This window comes from Balaenoptera physalus (assembly GCF_965194825.1).
Source record: "Balaenoptera physalus genome assembly, chromosome: 2".
In the NCBI taxonomy this organism is placed as follows: Eukaryota; Metazoa; Chordata; class Mammalia; order Artiodactyla; family Balaenopteridae; genus Balaenoptera; species Balaenoptera physalus.
In genome coordinates this window covers 11,017,321-11,036,682 of record NC_138883.1, presented here as the reverse complement: position 1 = coordinate 11,036,682, position 19,362 = coordinate 11,017,321, and the positions used below count along the sequence as shown (strand labels likewise).

Below are 19,362 nucleotides of genomic sequence, written 5' to 3'. Positions count from 1 at the left end.
AGTAACTTGATGAGACACACTCCTGTCACACCTAATAAATTCACCAGCCTGTCATCCTCTTCACTTGCAAAAAAAAAAAAAAGGACTCATCTGGAAGTGAACTTAGAAGAACCCTAAATCACAAAAGCTCAAAATCTCAATTCCAGACACATGAAGGAAAAAAGGGAAGAGCCTAAAGAGCGCCCCCACCAACCTTGTGGCTACTTAATGTCATCTGACTGTAATGATTACGTTTCTTATTATCCAGGCAGCAGCCAGAGACTCCGGGCTGATCTCAAGGTTGGAACCCGGTGCTTTGAGGGACCACAGACCTCTTGCTTCACCAATTATTGTGCTGGTCTCACCCTTCCAGATGTTTACGACTTAGAGGGATTCTTCTGGCAAAAAGCTCATGAAAGCACAGATAGATTTCTTAATATTCAAGAAACTCCTATGACGTGACAAATGATACTCTCTCCACTTAAAGGGAAACACATGGCTTTGTGCACTTTGATTTTTCCTCTTCTCCCCTCTCTTCTCCTGGTTTCAGCTCTTTTGCTCAAAAACCAAATCCATTCCTTCCAAAGCCCCTTTTCCCTTGACTTCTCAGTCCTTATCATTTGTAGATTAATCTTTCCAGCTCCTCCAGCCAAGATTTTGCCCATTCTACTTGTCTGGAGGATTTCTTTTCTAATTGATTTTCACAAAAATTGATTTGTATTGAGTAACGGCATCTGAAATACACACACACAAACTCACACACACACTTGCTTGTGTGAGTACCACCTGGCTCAAGAACACTGCTAAAACACGAAGCTACTTTACAAAATCCTTTCTTTTGGTGGTGGGAGTGGGTAGGGAGGTGGTGGATCTGCTGTTTCTATCCTGCTAGTTCCTGCAGAAAATTCCAGTTCTTGGAGATTAACAACATCATCATGTTGCTCTCCGTACTAGCTGAAAAAGTCTCCCAGAAGAGGGAAAATTGTAAACAAATGAATACAAAAAGGAAGTGAGCTTAACACCTGAGGTTCAGCTAAAAGTTGAACAAGAGAAACTGGTCCCAAACCACCCTAACCACTTCTAAGTGTTTAGAAGTGACAAAATTCTGAATCCCGAGGAGGCCCAGCTGGGTTTAATAAGTGCCATTTCACACATTAAACAAAGCTGTCAATTCCGAAAGGAAAACAATTGTGAGTGACACAGAGGCAAGCCAGGGAAGAGAGCAGAAGATGGGCCTGGCGCTGCAGGAGGGGGGTATGCCCCTCCCCTACTCGAGCTCTCCCCCCAGCTGGCTGGTTCCAGCATTAGAGCCCCTGGTTCTCTCCAGGGGTCACCAGCGCTATCATACAAGCAGGACTGACCACCCTGGTTCCCAGCAACGCCCCATCACTTGGGACAGCTCATGAACCTTGGCAGCCTGGCAAGCTGTGTTGCTCAATCCCATCTTCTCTAGACTGTCACCTCCTACTCAGGGCAACTATCTGAATAGTCCCCAAGCCCCAAAATGCCACCAGGGGGACATGAAGCTGCAAATACCCCAGAGTGGGTATTTCAATGACTGAAATGGTAAAAATGCCGATCAAAACAATTCAAAATTGTTGATCAGACTACGTAGCAATCAACAGAGTACCTGGCTAGCCAGATAGATGAGTGACGTTACTATTACTACCATCAATAATGGCAGCAACAGCTACCATTTAGTGTTTATTATGGTTCAGGAGCTGCGCTAAGTAATCTTTATCTCATCAAGTACTTATAATAGCACAGTGAGGAACAAGAAACCAGAGCCCAGAGAGGTTAAGCGCACTGTCTGAAGTCCCCCAGCTGGTAAGGGGCAGAGCTGGGGCTCAAAATTCAGAGCTGACACCAAAGTCCACCTCTTCACCATTCCACTGTACTGCTGACTGTGTGCATTCTGGGAGGGAGTAGGCACCATCCCGTCTTACCATCTCTTTGACCCTAACACAGGTCCCTCGAGTTGGTGGCTACCTGGTCTCTGCCCTGGGGACTGGGGGGCCCAGGGTGAAGACTCCATCTGCAGGCAGTCCTTATAGATGGACAGCTCCTTCTTACATTCCCCCACCAGTGGCCCCCTCGCAAAATCTGTCCACATCCTCAACTCTACCACCTACAAGAAACAACCCCTTCTGTGTTGAAGTCCAGTTTAAGAAGGCTAATATGAAGTTTACTAGTGGCTCTGATGGGAAATAAAGAAGGTATATTCTTGGTATCATTTTTCTTTTTAAGTTTGTAAAAGCTCTAAGGTTTTGTTGTCTGCATTTCTGCAATAGAATATTGTCATCAAGAAGGCATTCCCTCAGCCCTTTCAGTTCCAAGGCGCTGTCCTGCAGGCCTCAGCAGGCCAGGACCGAAGCCTCCTTCCGGAGTTTCTTATCTTTTCAGGGCGAGAGTATGCATCCTTTCTTTTCCTCAACTCTTCCCAGGACCAATCACAGGGGCGACTGCAGGAAGCCAGGGTCGTGGGAGTGAAGTGACAACCACCCCCTACCCGGTCCTGACCAGGAGGTCCTCGGGCGCGCGCAGCCCGCGCCACCGCTCACCTGCACGAAGCCCCAGAGCGGGTGGAGCGCGCAGTGCAGCAGCAGTGAGGGCCAGCAGTAGCCACGGCGCAGCACCAGGTCCCGGAGGAGCATCTCGGCCCGCGGCACCCGCTCCCGGGGCGAACTGTCAGGGGAGCAAAGCTCGGGTCAGGCGGGCGCCGCTGGCACCATCGTGGTTGCGCACCCGCACACACACGTAGCAGTCCAGGTTGGGCGGGCACGCCCCGCACCCTGGCGCACCCTCGTAAAACAAGCCTGGCCTTTCATTCCAGCTTGCATCCTCGCTGACCCTTCATGCACACTCACGGGGGCCGGCATCCAAGAACTTACAGTCCGTCGTGGTGCACGCCCCCGGAATCCTGCGCGCAAACCCTGGCCCCATGCACACCTCCAGAAACAGCCAAGCACGCTTACCGAGCCCCGTGCACCTCCCCGGAAACAGCCATGCACAACTCTCTCCCACTGTGAGCACACTTCAAACCCGGCGGGCACCATTCACCCTGCGTGCACACCCACAGAAACAGCCGTGCACACCCAGCGACTCCTGCCCGCACGCTCGCTGACCCCGCATGTACACGCTGCGTGCACCCTCTCTGCCCCGCCGGCCCTCACTGCGCACACTGCAACACATGCACTTCAGGGCGCGCCCCGTTTGCCCTCGCGCTCTGCCGAGCCCCGGCCTCCGGCCTCAGGGCACGAGCTTCCCCCACGTCTCCTTCTCCGCCCGCACCCCTCCGGGGCCTTACGCCACCTTGCCTGGCGGCGGCCCCAGCCGATCCTCGGCGCGAGGAAGGGAGGCGCTCGCTCCCCCCGCGGCAGAATCTGTTCCCGAGCGGCCGGACGGCCCCCATTTAAAGCCAGCCGCCTCCCCAGTCCCCCGCCCTCTAGGCGGGGCCTCGGTCCTCACCCTGGCGACTGCGCGGGTGCCTGGGGGCTTCACATGCCTGGGAGGAGCGCCGGGCACTGGAGCAAAAGTTTGCGCGCGGCTTGGGCCTCCGGGGCGGCTGAGCCGGGGGCCCCGGCAGGGCGCGCTCGCACGGGGCGCAGGGCGCGGTGGCTCCGGGCTGCGCCTGGCCGCGCGCGGGGCGGGAGGGGCGGCACCCCGCGCCCAGGGCCTGGGCGGGCTGCCGAGGCGGAGGCGGAGGGCGGGGAAAGTCTCCTCCTAGCCGCCTGGAGCGGGCGGTGCGTGCCCTCCCCGGGTCCCCTTCCTCCCCGGTGGCGCCGCGCGGCTGCCCGGGGCGCTGGGGTGCCCGAGCTCGGGCCGCCCGTCACGCCGGCTCGCGAGCAGCAGGGGCTAGAGGCGCCGGCCGCGAGCGCCTGTTCTGGCCGCAGGGCCGCGGGCGGAGGCGAAATAAATAATGCACGAAAAAGGAAAACAGACGTGAGCCGAGCCAGAGCTCGCCCGCCTCCCGCCCGGGGCTGCGCTCTCGCCCGCGCTCCCCGCCGCCGCAGCTGCCGCCAGCGCCGCTGCAGTGATTCCTCGTCTCCATCTAGTGAGGCTATTGTGTATTGGGCGCTTAATAATTTATTTATCCACCCGCGAGGCAGAGGACTCCAGCTCCCGAGGGTCTTGCTCCTTGCCTGCCGTCCCCCCCCGCCAAGTTTCTCCGAGGGGGCGGGAAGGGGGTAAGGACTGACTCGTGGAGACCCCTTTTTGCGCTCGATCCCTGCGGAATCCCTCCCCTCCTCCACCCCATTCGGACGGGGCCGAAGGCGCCCCGGTTGCCCGGGCTCGAGGTGCAGGCCGCCACTCTCGGGGCCAAATGCTGTGTTCTCCCTTCTGTAGTCCCGGGCGGGGGGACCGTTCCAGCCACACGACTGCACCTTGGAAGGAGTTGCCGACGGCCCCGGGGAGGACCTCTCCACCACTGCTTTTCGTCAGCCATCTCAAACTCCTGTTTGAGGCGAGATTATCAACAAGTCGGTGGCGAAGTAGCGCGTTACGTTTCTTTCAAACAAGCTGCCCCGGGCCCCGCCAGGCCGCGCCACAGGTATGCACGGCCTCGGCTGATCGGGTGGGAGCACCTTGCGAGCGCTTTGATTGATAGAGGGGCTCTCCAGAGCGCCCCCGCCCCCAAGGCATGGACAATCTTATTTTTAGGTTGGGTGAAGGAACCAGGGGGTCAGGACCAGAGAGCGGAGAGTCAGACACCATAGCTCATTCATCGAAGGAACATTTACTTAGTTCCTTTCCCCAACCTCTCTGGGCACCCTTAAGTCACCCCCTGTAAACACACACTCTATAAACTGCTCTGCAAACCGGCTTTCAGACCAATTTCCTAGCGACCTTTTTCATGCTGAGTGCTGACCCGAGGCTCTTCTCCATGCAAACTCCTTAGAGCCGCATCTGAACCAGCGAGATGTTCGGACGCAATCGTGAATGAGGCCCTGTCCCTTCCCTCCAAGAGCTTGAGGTCTGATCTGGGGCACAGATAACAAAACCAGCCATTCCACTGTCCACTGGCGTTCTGCTGTCAGCTGTGTGTGACAAAAGCACTATAAGGGGAGGAGAGAGCAGTGAAAACTGGAGGGAGGGTCAGGAAAGGCTTCCAAGGTTGGGTGACCGGCCGGGAGTGGGGGAGTATTTCAGGCATTGGGAACCCCCTGGGCAAAGATGTGGAGATGCTTGTTCATTTGTTCATTCATTCCATACATAGTGTCCGGAACACCTACTAAGGGCCAGACAGAGCATTCGATGCTGGGTATACAACAGTGGACAAATCAGATCTTCTTGTTGCCTTTAAGGGGCCCACTATAGTGGGAGGAGGGACGGGAAGAAAATATTGGTGTCGGGGCAGGAGGGGCTTCCTGGATGACTTGCTTTCACCAATGGTTTGAAGCAGGAGAATGAGGCACAAAATGAGCCCTACTGGTCAGCTGAGGTCAAAATAACACGGTATTTTAATGCCTTTCCACTTAAGCCAGCCAGGGTATATTGTAGCCCTCAATAAAGTGTTAGCAAGCAAGCATTGCTTCATGCTTTGTCTCCTAAGGAACCAGGGGCAGTGGGTACCACAGGTGGTCCAGAAAGCAAGTCTTCAGGATCAGATGTTGGAGCTGGATTTCCCATCTATCTGGAAGCCACAGGGGCCCCATTACTGATGGGAAGCAGGTCATAATCACGCATATATTTGACATTACTATTTGTAAAGCTTCACCTCTGGCTAAGTGAAATGAGATGTGGGTAAAAAGCAAGGCTATGGGAGGTCAAGTGGCCACTGTGTTTGATCAACGATAATTATAAGGATTGTGAGGTTAGATGGCTTCTTCTGACAGCACTGGAGATTCTGCAGAAAGAAAGTGATAGGGAAGCTGTTTGCCAACTTGAGGCATACTTTGTGAAGGCTTTAAGGGCACTCTCATCTCTTGACATCCACAAGGCAGACTATGCTGAAAAATAGGCTCAGGATCTGATTGCAAGGCTGGCAGAACTGGAAAGCACACGACACGTGCAGCCACCCAGTTGTTCACATCAGGGCTCTGATAGGGAAAGAGTTGGACCTTGTGATCTAGAATAGGAATATTTGGGCAAACAAGACTGAAAATCTTGGGTCTGCAGGGGGAAGTGGCTCAGCTAATTGTTTATGGAAATAACAATACTGAAAGCTCAGGGGCATGGAGGGCAGGTAAATAGTCAATGGATGAACTCATAGGAGTGGACACAAAAGTACGGATGTTCCTGCCTCGTATTCATACTCACTAGGGAGCACGCATTGCCGAGGGGCTCTCAGCAATCAGTTGGACAGGATGGCCCAGCCTGCGAAGTCAGCCAGCCTCTCCCTCTGGCTATCTTAGCGCTTCCCTGAACGATGGCTTGGTCTGCTGAAGGCTGAGCTGTGGCATCAGCTTGGAGACAACACCTGTGGGGTTGGGCCATTGTTCTCCTGGTTGCAGTGTGAGTTGATAGATGTGTCTCCAACAGCAAGAACACACATGGAGGGGACATGGAGGAGAGTCAGGAAGAAGCCCAGATTTTAAACTTTTGTTTAAAACCACTTGTATCTTCCCTCATTTGTTGTCCTTTCTTAAATCCTAAGAAAGGACCAAAACTTTGGGAAAAATTGTCAGGACTGGGCATGCTTGGTGGCACAGCCTGGTCCAGTGCCATTTTCCAATGTCACAGGAGAGTCCAAACAGATATGATCCAAGAGAACATTTGATTGGAACTGCTTGGTGGGCCACCCCTCTGGCCCAGTGGGTCAAGTCCAAATGCCAGCCCAGCTGGGAGAGCTGGCTTCATCTCTTCTCTTCCATGTGCTGGGCCAAGCAGGAGCCATCAAGATGAAGGAGATAGATCCTCCTCCCCAAGGTCTCACATTCTAGTAGAGGGAGGAGAAGCATACATGATCCCTAAGCTGCAAATAGGACCGTTTCTCTTCTCTGCTTTCAGGTCCCCAGAAGACTCTCACACAGCACCCAAGCAACCTCAGCCCCTGCCACTCCGCACTCACTCCCCCCTTTGTCGTTGGTGCTCCAGCACTTCCTGCTGTTTCACATCTCCCGGCTCAGCTCACGCTGTTTCCTGTGCTGAGAATCCCTTCTCCTCTTGCTAACTTGGCTAATTCCTATACAGTCATCCCTGTCTCCCTTCTCCCGATCTTACACACCTCTCCATCATGGCACTCGAATTATTAGGACGTGGGCAGTCAGGGATGCAGCAGGGCGTGGACTTAATGGAAAGAACTCTGGTATTGGTGTTGCTTGACCATGGGAGGAATCTGGAAAGTTCCCTTCAGCTCTCTAAGCCTCACTTTTCCTGTCTGCAAAACAAGGATGCTGACATTCACTTTGCTGGGCTACAGTGGGAAATACTAGAAATAACGCACGTAAAGCGTTGAGCCCAGTGCCTTCACAGCGCAGGCCCTCAAGAAATCCTGTCCATCTCATCTAGGTGCAAGTTTGTCTCCTCTCCTAATTGTGCGGGCCTTGGGGGAAGGGGCTCTGTTTTATTCATCTTTGAGTTCAGACACCCGGCAGCCCCCCACGTCTAATAGGAGCTCTGTAAATATTTGAGAGTGACTGTAGAACCCAGTGCCACTGGACCTCTGTGCAAGGGTCTCCTTCACTCTCCAACCTCCCTTCTCACTGTCTCCTGTTACCCCGCCTCCAACCTCCTTGTTATTTAAACACTCAGACCCAAGCATGCCTCAGGGCCAGGGCCTGGGCCTGGCTGTTCCCTCCGCCTGAACACCCTTCCCCCGTTTCAGCAGGGCACACTCCCTCACACCTCTCAAGTCTTTGCTTGCCTGTCACTCTTCTACCCAGACCCAGGCTGACCACCCTATTTAAATTGATAGCCCATGCCTGCTGGCTTTCCCCATTCTCCCACGTTGTTTTATTTTTCTCGCTAGTATATATTGCTTCCTAATACACACTTTTAAAACTTGTTTCCTGTGATTAGTATGTGTCTCCTCTCCTATTAAAATGTAAGCTTCTTGAGGGCAGGGGGTTTGGACTCCTCTGTTCGTAGCCTGGAGCAGATACTTCCTGCATTCTGCACCATATCCGCTCAACACACCGCTGGTTTCAGCACAGCCACGATGGCAGCTCCTCTGCACACTGGGGTCCTCCGCCTCCCCCACCCCCGCCCCCCACCTCCCCCAGTAAGCTGCTTATCTCTACTTTTCTGCCTGAGAGCCAAGGAAAGCAGGCAAAAACCAGAAGTGCAGGGGGCCGGGCCTCCAGAAGGACCTGAACAACGGAGTAGGGTTGTGGACACATACCCTGGCCTGCCTTTCTTTGAAGACTATTCTGAAGCTCATTCTTACAGTCCCTTGGGGGTCCCCCCCTTAGTGGACTGAGGCCCTTTTGACTGCGGGGAGGGGCCGGGTCACTGTCTCCATCAACACAGCCTTAAGTGGCTCCTCCCTCCTCCTTCTGGGCTCACCTTCCCAACAGATCACCCACATGCGTCCTGGTCTCACGCTCTGCTTTTGGGAGAACGCAGACCAAGAGGCCACCACACTCCAAGCCTAGAGCATGCTTGACCTACGACCGCCCGGTACATATTTGTTGAAGGAGTGAATGGAAAGAGAGACAACTTAACAGAATTTTACATTTTGCGTCTTGCTTTCTGATGAAATGTTTGGGTGGCTATTTTTTATCATAAGGTGAACTTGCTGAATCCTGTTTCTTCTTGTTTACACTAGGATTTTCACAGAATGCCTTCTGCCTGGGAACCTGTCTTTGAGCTTTGTAGATTTTTCAGGGAATGAGGATTTTTGCCATTTACTTTAGTCAGAAATGTCAGAAGCATCCAGGAGCTTGAAGATCTGCTAACACCCGCGTTGACTGGCCCATCACTCAGCTATTTGTTATAACTTTTCAAAGAGCATGCCTACCTCAGAGTTTGATGAGAAGGATTACCTTGGTGTGTTTGTCCCTGAAATAATTGAGATAATCTGTGCTCATTTAGGCACTTAACGAACATTTATAGAATACAGATTATGTGCCAGACTTGAGCACTGGAGATCAGAATTGCCTGAGAGAGGGTCCCTGCCCTCCCTCTGGGAGCTCCTGGCTAGTGGGGGAGACAGAGAAGGGAAGAGATGATTATAAACATGGTGTGAGAAGGGCTGTAATAGAGGTGAGCACAGGCTGCAAACTTTCAGGAAGAACCTAGTGCTTTCAGCATCTCGGCATAATTGTACTTTCTGCTTTAGATTAACCAAACTGGGATTTTCTGCGCACGTTTGCTGTTTACAGCTCCCTGCCTTTGCATGTACTGTTTCCTCTACCTGGAATGCTTTCCCTCCATCTTCCTGGCAAAGTCCTAGTCATCCTTCAAATCCTGGCTTCCATCGCTTTGCCCAGGAAAGATTCCCTCCCCTATCCCAACACCCCACTAACCTCATCCTGTCCCGTGCTGTCTGTAGCCTGCCTCTTAGGAGCTGCCCTTTTTAGCCTCTTGTGTGAGCAATGAGTAATTGATGGCGTAGGGGTGGGGTGCACGATTTGGGAGAAAAACATATTGACTCTGATATCAAACAGAGCTGGGTTTGGATCTCAGTACTGCTATTTCCTGGCTATGTGTTCCTGGGCATGGCTGGAGAAGAGGGTGGGAAAGTACAAGGATAGAGGCTGCGGGAAGGAAAGACTCGACCGCGGTGGGCCTCGTGAGCCATGCTAACATATCTGGAATTCATTTGGGGGGCAGTAGGGAAGCATTTAACAGTTTTAAGCAAGAAAATGGCATCGTACAGTTGTGACTTATAAAGACCATGCTGGCATCACGGGGAAGAGGGATATGAGTGAAGAGGTGCTCAGATGGAAGGTGGGCAAGCCGAGGGATGGCTGAGAGCCTGGACTTAGAGTCACACGGTTTAGGTTTGAATAGCAGCTTTTACCAAGCTGTGTGATCTTGGGCAATCATTTACACTCTCTGAGCCTCAGTTTCCTCATCTGTAAAATGGGAACAATGAAATTACTTTCTTTTCCTGGGAAGATCACAAGAGAACATAAATGGGAATGGGTTTTGTCAACTCTAAAATACCATGCAAGTACTAGACATGATCAGTAATCAGTGGGGGCTTTAAACATGTTAGTTTATTTCTGGTAAAAGGAAGCCTGGGGCTAGTATGGTGCTCCACAGAGTAGGGTCCAGGTTTTTTCTAGCTTGTTGATCTGCAATTCTCAGCATGTAGGTTTCTTTTTACTTCATGGTCCAATATAGCTGCTTGAACTCCAGCCATCAGATCCACATTCCAACTAGCAGAGAAAAGGAAGAGAAAAAGAAGGGTAGGTTCCTCCCTTTAAGAACACTTTCTGGAAGTATCAAATGACATTTCTGCTTACATCCTATGGACCTGAGCATAATCACATGACAACACCTAGCTGCGAGGGAAGCTGGGAAAAACATTTCAGAGCAGCTATGTGCCCAGCTTAAAATCAGAGATGCCATTACTGATGAATAAGAGAGAGACTGATATTGGGGGACAACCAGACAACTAGCAATTTCTTGATTTGCACTGTGGAGTTCATATGTTAGATTTCTTAAAAGTGAAATGTATGTCACCCATAGGACATTAGACAAGAAAGAGCAACCCCAGAGGCAGTGTTGCAGGAAGGGTGCTTAATTATGTTATATAAGAGGTTCAAGGATGTCCCTTTTTCCCCAGTAATGGGGGCCCTCTTTTGGATCGTATTCCGAGGAGACAGTGACACCTACCTGCTTGGGGGAGGCTTGAGCAGCCCCTCGTGTTGATGCAACCATGATGAGCAAGACAGAGGGCAGCCTCATGGAGCTCAGGTCAGAGAGGCAGGGGGCTGAGGGGCCCATGGCAGCAGCAGGCCAGGTGGACCGTCAGGAGGGAGGCAAACCTTTGAGTTTTGCAAGAGTGTGAAAGAGGCTCTAAACCAGAGGCAGCCAGCCCATGTAGACAGCATGGGGCCACACAACCTGAAACACACGGGGATGTCTCCCTGAAAGCCCAGCTCCTCTCTCCCAGCCTCTCTGCACTTCCTTAATGGGTGGAGTGGCAGGCTGAGACCAGACACCGCCAGACTTCTTCTGGCATCCATGGTCTATACCTCACTGAGCATAGAGAAAGCTTTAAAAGAGCCCCAGAGTAAATCATTCTTTCCAGGTACTTTTATCTTTAGATCCTTAGCATGCATAGAATTAAGATGCTGGTACCCAGAGTTAGGTAAAGCAGGCAATAAGAATGACTACCATTTCTTGGCTGTTTACTAAGCACCAGGGTCTGTTTCAAAGATATTACAGTGTTAACTCCTTATATCTTCATGGCAAACTTACAAGGTAGTTACTGTTCTTGTCACCATTTTATAGATAAGGAAACTGGGAAAGAATGATGAGTCTGCAACAGTGGTTCCAGAGTGTGCCCCTTACGGCATCCACCTTCTATGCCATGTGACTTGGTATTGCCCTCCCACTGACTCTGGGCCTCTGTGACCTACTTTGGACCCATGGGAAAGTGTAGTGTAAGCAGAGCTTGGAGGGTGCTGTGTAACTGGGTTTTCTTACTTTTGCTTCTCTTCCCATGGTCACATGGTGCCCTGGCTAGCTTGCCAGAGGTGAAAGACACATGGAACAGAGTTGAGTTGCTCCCAGCTGAGGCCAGATCAGCCAACAGCCAACTGAACCTCAGACCTGTGGGTGAGCCCAGCCAAGATCAGCAAAGCTACTTAGCCAAACTGCAACTGACTCCTGGTGCATGAGTAAACCCACCCAGATCAGCAGAGCCCACCCAGATCGAGGGGCCTCCACAGATCTGGGAGCTAGGTAGATATTTCTCAGTGTACACCACTGAGGTTTAGCAGCATTATTGTGACACTGGATAGCTTGTACAGGAGATTACGTAAATTCCCAGCCAGTCATTGGTACAGCCAGGAGTTGAACCCAGGTGGTTTGCCTGCAGAGCCCACACTCTTAGATGCTCTTCTATTCTGGCTGTTGGCAAACCATGGCCTGCAAGCCAAATCCAGTCCACCCCCTGTTTTTGTATAGCCTATGAGCTAAGAATGGTTATTATAGATGAACATTTTCAATCGGTTTGATGATAGGGAACAGTTACTTTGAACCTCAATTAAACAAATGCTACCCCACAAAAAGGAATTCCATTCTTCTCATTGGTAGACTTATTATTCAAAATGTATACTTAATTATTCTATTTCTAATTTCATCAATAATTACTTGTGGAAATTTGTTCTTATTATGTAGGTATCTATACAATATCCTTGATTTTGCCTCTTAGCTTGCAAAGCCTAAAATATTTACTCTCTGGCTCTTTACAGAACAAGTTTGTACACTCGTGTTCTATATGATAGTTTGATTGAGATGTTTGGTCTTTGAATTTGGTCCTCAGGCCCAGAAATGGAAAGAATCAGACAGTTAAGAGCTTGATAGGTCCTCAGAGGTCTTCTAATCAAAACTCAGAGGCAGAATTAGACTCAAGGTCTCTGGTCTCCTAGCCCAGAGCTCTTCTACTGCTTTCTAGAGGGACTTTCTAGTTGGATTTGTTTAAAAGCCTCCAAATCTCCAACTGGCATGTTCTTGGTACCCACAGGCCTCCTCTTTTTATCCTCCCTTCTGAGGGCCCGCGCCCACTCACATGAGAATGGATGATTCATTGTTTATTTCTCCAGCTCTGCCCCGAGCCGTCTAACATGAATTTGTGCTGTGTACCTCTGTGATAATTAAAAAATTTGAACATTTAGGAATGATTTTTACTGCAGACGGTGGAGAAATTCTCTCCTGAAGAGTTTCACGATCTGGCCTCATTAGAAAGGAGAAATGGAATGGGAGAATTAAGGAGAAAACTCATTTCTTCCCTGAGTGTGTTAATGAGCTAAGCCACAGGAGGTCATGTGTAAGCTGGGCTGCAAGCTGCTGTAAATTAAATTTATTACGCACCAAGGGATTCTAATAAACATTATTTAAAAATAGCAACAGACAGTCATTTGTATTATGTCATGTGACCTGGTTATGGCGACACATTTGCGCCTCTGCTATTAATCAGAGTCACTTTGAGAGGCAGTTGATAAATACTTTTAGAGCTACTGGCACCTTCCACTTAATTAAGATTGTCCTGGAAAAAAACAGGGTGAGTCAAAAATAGTCATCGTGTATAGCATTGCACCCTGGAGGCCCTTGACGCTCATTAGGTGATGCTTATTAGGCTTTCCAAGAGGGATAAACCTGAAAGAAAATGCCACTTTCCTTAATAAAATCCCGGACCCTGGAAGGTTCGCATTGGAGGGCACTTTCTTAAGGTCGGGGGCGGGGTGAGGTGGGGGGATACTGCTGAGCTTTGCTGGGAAGAAGTCACCTGTGCTTGGGAGGGGGATGGTGCTACCCACCTGCTGCCACCCAACTCCAGCCTCACAGGGGCGCTGCTTGCCCTTTACCCCTCTGGGCCCAATATGGACAAAAACCTTTCTTTCATCCTCTGGAACATGAAAGAGAATGTTCTAACAATGCCTAGAATTATCTTTGGAAAATACCAAACATGAGCTTGTCACTCCCTCGTTTAAGCTCTCGGAGTTTGTTGCTCTCTGTGATCTAGCACCTGCCTCCTGTCCCAGCTCTGTCCCCACCACTCTCCACATGTACCACTGACCGTGCAAGCAAGTGCATTCATAGGGCTGAGACTTTGGGATCTGGAATCAGGTTGACCTATGTTTGAATTATGGTTCCGCCACTTATTGGGTGGGCAACCATGGGCAAATTACTTAACTCTTACCTCTGTTTTCTCATCTGTAAAATGGCGACAATTATGCCTAGCGCATAAAGTGTCATGAGGATTCCGTGAAATAATCCATATGAGGGCTGGGCACTTGGAAAAGCTCTCCAGAAGTGTTCAAAAAAACAACAAAGAGCCTTAGCAGTAGTTCCTTGGCAATGCTGTTCCCTTTTAATTCTCTTGGCTCAAACCAACCTCACCCCATGCTTTGCCTCATTAACAACTTTTCATCCTTTGAACCTCTCGGCTCGAGCATCATTTGTCTTGAGAAGACTTCCAGACCCCTGTCTGATTTAGAGACCCCTCTTCTGGGCTCCTTTCACACACGGGTCCTTGACTTCATCAACGTGCTCTGATAGTCGGTGCCTTTGTCTAGGGCTGCCGTGGGCAAGGCTGAGTTCTTCAAGGACTGAGATCATTCCCTTTGCGTCCCAGTGTCTGGTGCAGATCAAGTGCTCAAAAAGCGTCTGCTGAATAAAAGAACCAGCAGAGGATATTATGAGTTGAGGAAATGGGGCCCACAAAGAATGTGAGGTGAAGCTTAGTTTGAGTTCCCCTCAAAGTAGAGTCTGAGTCAAGGAGTTGGGTGAAAGGTGTTTATTCCGAAGGGGAGAGAACAGGGAAGGAGAAACAGGCAATAATAAGTGCTTTATCACACTGCTGTGGGCCACCGGGGCTCAGCTTCACTGAGGACCCCTAAGGAGCCCAGCATTGTTCCCAGAAGGGAAAGGAGGCAGGGGCTTGTACCCACTGACTACCACCCCTGTTGGTAGGAGTTGTTTACCCCTCTGCATTTCTGGGCTGCCCTGTGTGGGGACCAAGTGAGCACCAGGCAGGGAAGCAACATGTGTCTGGCGCTGTAGCTGACACTCTGCAGCGTGCCCAGAACTGTCCACCACAGCTACAGCTGGCATCAGAGGTGAGTGAGGGGGGGTAGGGCAGGTGCCAAAAATGTCAGTGACATTTACCCATTTCCAGTTTGGGTTCCATTCCAGGGTCCTTTTATCTCCTCCTCAGTCTTATTTCGCATGGTGGACAGGATTGTGGCACCCACAGTTTAGGAGATCATGGCTGGACATCTTGACACCTTCAAATCCAGAACCCAGGGAGGGATGTGGCATCTTCTCTTGGCCCCCAATTCCATTCCCACCTGGGGGACCTGCTTCCTCCTTGGGAATGATGTATATGGCAGCCAGCCTCCAAGATGGTCCCAATGATCATTGCCTCCTGGTATTTGTGCCTGTGTAGACACGTCCTCCACTGAATCATGGCTGGCCTGTGTCACCTATAGAATATGGTGAAAGTGACAGTGTGTGACTTCTAATACCGGGTGATAAAATGTGTTGCAGCTTCCATCTTGGCCTCTTGGATATCTTACTCTGGAGGAAGCTGGCTGCCATGCTATGAGAGCCCTCAAGCAGCTTCATGGAGAGGCCATTGTGGAGAGAAACCAAGGCTCCCAGCCAACAGCTGGTGCCAACTTGCCAGCCACGTGATGATCCTCCTTAGAAGTGGATCCTCCAGCCCTGTCAAGCCCTCAGATGACTGCAGCTCCAATCAACATCTAACTGCACCTTCATTAGAGACCCCAAGGAAGAACTGCCCAACTGAGCCCTTCCCAAATTCCCAAGCCACAGAATCCATGAGCATAACGAAGGTCTGTTTGACGCTGCTATACTTCGATTCGCAGCTATAGGAACTGGAATACCATCCTCTCCATGGGGGACCCTCAAATTCGGTCTAAAATGGAATAGGTTTAACAAGATAACCATGTCTCTACATGGACTTTTTCAGCTTTAACAAGAGTCACACCCATGATGTTTCCATCCTGCCTTTTATAAAAGCTGAGAGGGTAGAGGGAGGAAAAGAATTGGGGAGGCAGCTCAAGATGGCAGTCGCCACCAAGACAATTCAAGTAGGTAGTTCTTCAGTTACTAGGGACACTTGATCACTGTGGATGGTCAAATGGAGAATTCATGTCCTAACCCAGGTGGGCTTGGCCATGATGCAGGCTGGGAACTCAGGCATGACTTGGGTAAGCGGAGGAAGCCAAAGCTGCCCTGGCCTGCTGGACTGGCCCTAATGGCAGATCCCACAACCCACATCCAGGATCCAGGTATTAGAACACACCTGGACCCGATCTGGTCTAGTGCCAATGCTCAAGAGAATTCAGTTTCGTGGGTGAACCTGGCAAATCAACACCCTCGGTTCTAGAAGGGTAGTTTGGATGAAGTCCCAGGTGTTCTGTCCATGATGGTTACAGTGTCTAGTTACCTGAGTGGAGGTCTCAGGACCTCCACCAAGTGGACCTGTTTTCTAGGATCAGGCCCTAGTTGTCCAAAGTAGCGTAGGGATCTAGTTACACGAAATGATGTTTACCTATGTAATGTGTTCCAAACAGTGCCTGACACGGTGTAAGCCCTTAATAAGAGTTAGCAGTGATGGTGATGATAATGATGATGATGATGGTGGTGGTGATGAGGAGGAGGATGAAGAGGAAGAGGAGAACTGGCCAACGAAATGGGGTTGAAGGAGGAGGTCCATTGGACCCCCAGGTGCCAGGGCGTATGCCTGGGACACACGATTCCTAGCTTGGGCAAGAAATGCAGTCATAGCCCCCTCCTGCTGGTTGGTCTGCTTTTGTCGGGACCGGCCAAGGATCTGGCGGTGTGGCCCCCTTTTATGAAAAAGTGAGTATTTGGGTGGGAGGAGCTGGGATTCCCTTGGGCTTCACTGCAGGAGGTGGGGCATGCATCATTAGAGCAGATTGAACAAGGAGCAAAGGAGCCTGGAATTTGCATCTGAAGAAGGGCTACCTCAGGATGATAGAGGCCATGGGCATGGAGGATGGGCAGAGAGTAGGGCCTGGACCACAATGAAGGTTTGCTCGGGGAGGAGAGCGAGAGGAGGGAGCTTGCTTAGATGACCAGTGAAGGCCAATTAACAAATCCAGCCTTAAAACCCTGTTCTTTCAGAAGAGAAAGGTCAGCGTTTTATGTTGGAGAATTCCAAGAAAAATTGCAGAGAGTCCCCTTCCCTCCGCGAGCCCTGCAGAGGACAGAGCTTGGGCCCTCCATTCCCGAGGTGCTTTTGGCAGTGGTCTTAGGCATGACCTGAGGCCTCTGAGCTCTGTCACGGAGAGCTCTGCTCCCAATGTGTTCACCTGCCTCTGCTGGTGGGTTAGGAGTTGGGGCGCTGCCTGGAGGTCAAGGCACGTCGGCAACAGGTAGATGGGGATCATCCCGCATATCCAGCCTGGGTGACAGAGGCCATGTGTGGATTTCGGGGATAAGAGGAATCATATCCCTGGCTCTGTGAACACATAGCCGTACGGTAGTAATTCATTCCTTAATTTAACAGATGTTTCTTGGCCTGCTGTGTGCCTGGCATCTTGGTAAGCAACAGAGACAATAAAAGTAACAGCATTGGGACCTCCCTGGTGGTCCAGTGGTTAAGACTCCACCCTTCCAGTGCAGGGGGTGGGGGTTTGATCCCTGGTCAGGGAACTAAGCTCCCACATGCCACACAGCGTGGCCAAAAAAAAAAAAAAAAAAAAGTAACAGCATTTACTGAGCCCCAAATATGCGCCAGAGACAGCGCCAGCCATTTCACGTTTACTAGTTCATTTAAACATATTGAGCCAAACTCACAGTTTCGATTTCGGGGTAGAAAATGGGTAAGAACAGTGCAGTATGTGAAGCTACATGATGAGGTGAAGGGCAAGGTTGCTATGGGGCCAGGTGGGCCCGGACCCAGCCTAGGGGAGCCACAGGCCAGGAAGGTGACTTCTCAGTTCAACCAAATGGTGACCAGGAGCGAACCAGGCAGGGAAAGAGGCAGAGGTTGGACACAGGCCTGGGGATAGGGGAGAGCAGGCCCACTGGGGAGCTGCAAGTTACTGACTCTCTTCAGGCCTCAGTTCCACATCTGTGAAATGGGAATAATAGTTACCTTGCAGGATTGTCGTGAGGACTGAGATAATATAAATCAGTTGCCCAGCGTATGCTTTGGTTCCAATGGGTCCTCAACAAGTCTGTCATTACAATTGTTGTGGACCTCACCCTCTCCAGATCTCCCAGGTCACCCCATCTACCTTACTCATCACAGATAAGCACATCCCTTTTTAAAAAAACATCACTCCCCAGAGCTTTCAGAGCCATGAGCATCTTGATGTGACTGGTAAGATTGGGCACATGCACCTGTCCACGGAGTCAGGGGTTGCTGAGCACCATCAACGGTCAACAGAAAAGACCACTGGACAAAGAGTCAGCAAGTTTGGGTTTTCTCTTACCATGTACATGACCTTGGGCAAGTCATCATCTCCCTTTGCCTCCAGAGTCCTCCTCTGTTATATGAGAATCACGACACCCATTGCTCAGAGTTGATGAGGATTAAGTGGGATGACACGCACAGTGCCTGGGACACGGTAATCCCTCAGTTCATTAGCTTTAGTCTTCATCAGCCCGTTTATCATCATTCTCACCATCACTGATATCTGCCTCGCAAGTTCACTGGAAAGAACAGTGGACCAGGCGTCAGGTATCTGAGTTACAGGGGAGGGGGAGGATCGGGAACAATTTCAGATATGAGAGTGTCACGTGGCGAGAAAAGCCTGATGCATGTACCAGGTATTTATGGTCTCGTGGCAGAAGCAGTGAGTAATAATGAGACACTGATGCTACAAAAATGAAATGTCAGTAGCATATTAGAGGCAAGGAGCAACTGCACTGCCTCGAGGCCTAATACAAGCAATGCTTAATGCAGCGTGAGCTTCAATTATAGTTTTACAGGGCTGGAGGCACAAGGGACCCCAGGTTTGCTGGCCCGTGGGGAATTCCTGAACTACTGCAACTCTCTACCACGTTACAGACTGTAGTAAATTGTGCTGCCTGTGAAACTGCTCCTGGCTTCTCAGAAAAGGGCTGCTTTGGTTGGGTGCAACAAATGTGCATTGGGACCTACTGTGAGCCAGGTACACAGAGCTGAATACAACCTGTTCCTACTTTGGAAGAATCATAGTCTAGCAGGAGAGACAGGGGTGAGTAGATAGTACAATAATGTGCCATTGAGCGGTAAGCCCAAGGTATTGAGGGGCACAGAGAAGAGGCAACCAACTCCAGATGGAGTTATCAGAAAGACCTTCTTGTGGGAGAGATGTCTCATGAGCCTAATCTTGAAGATCAATAATAGCCACCTTGCATTAAACGCCTACTATGTGCTAGGCTCTTCACATACATTATCTTATTCAATCCTTTGACAATCCTGCAAAGTAACTGCTATTATTCCTAGTAGATAGAAGGGGAAATACTCTAAGAGATGTTAATCTGCCCAAGGTTACACATGTAAAAAGTGGAGGAGATGGGATTTGAAACCCTGTGTGTCCAATAATTAAGAAAAAAGAAGTGGGGGCTTCCCTGGTGGCGCAGTGGTTGAGAATCCGCCTGCCAATGCAGGGGACACGGGTTTGAGCCCTGGTCCGGGAAGATCCCACATGCTACAGAGCAACTAAGTCCATGCACCACAACTACTGAGTCTGCGCTCTAGAGCCTGCGAGCCACAACTACTGAAGCCCATGCACCTAGAGCCTGTGCGCCACAAGAGAAGCCACCAAAAATGAGAAG

At 50.6% G+C, this 19,362-nt stretch overlaps 2 protein-coding genes across 4 annotated transcripts in view; one reads left to right on the top strand and one right to left on the bottom strand.

Annotated features, from left to right (window-relative positions):
- The window catches only part of PRIMA1 (proline rich membrane anchor 1), a 62,037-nt gene extending 58,421 nt beyond the window's left edge, over nt 1–3,616 (bottom strand). Inside the window, exons 1-2 of one of the 3 annotated variants that reach the window (XM_082451461.1) lie at nt 3,448–3,616; nt 2,541–2,664 (exon numbers count right to left, since the gene is read on the bottom strand). In XM_082451461.1, the coding sequence (XP_082307587.1) occupies nt 2,541–2,633 (93 nt within the window). In that variant the 5' untranslated portion in view covers nt 2,634–2,664; nt 3,448–3,616. Of the gene's footprint in view, nt 1–2,540; nt 2,665–3,291; nt 3,401–3,447 lie in introns of those variants that run through there. The other 2 variants (XM_082451463.1, XM_082451462.1) reach the window with 2 other exon arrangements.
- Nucleotides 3,481–17,229, top strand: LOC309655755 (uncharacterized protein; the record flags this gene model as incomplete). The annotated part of the gene is made up of 2 exons (XM_082451412.1): nt 3,481–4,033; nt 4,327–17,229. The coding sequence occupies 2 exons, from the start codon at nt 3,481–3,483 to the stop codon at nt 4,695–4,697; spliced, it is 924 nt and encodes a 307-aa protein (XP_082307538.1). The 3' UTR covers nt 4,698–17,229.
- Nucleotides 17,230–19,362: the final 2,133 nt, after the last annotated feature.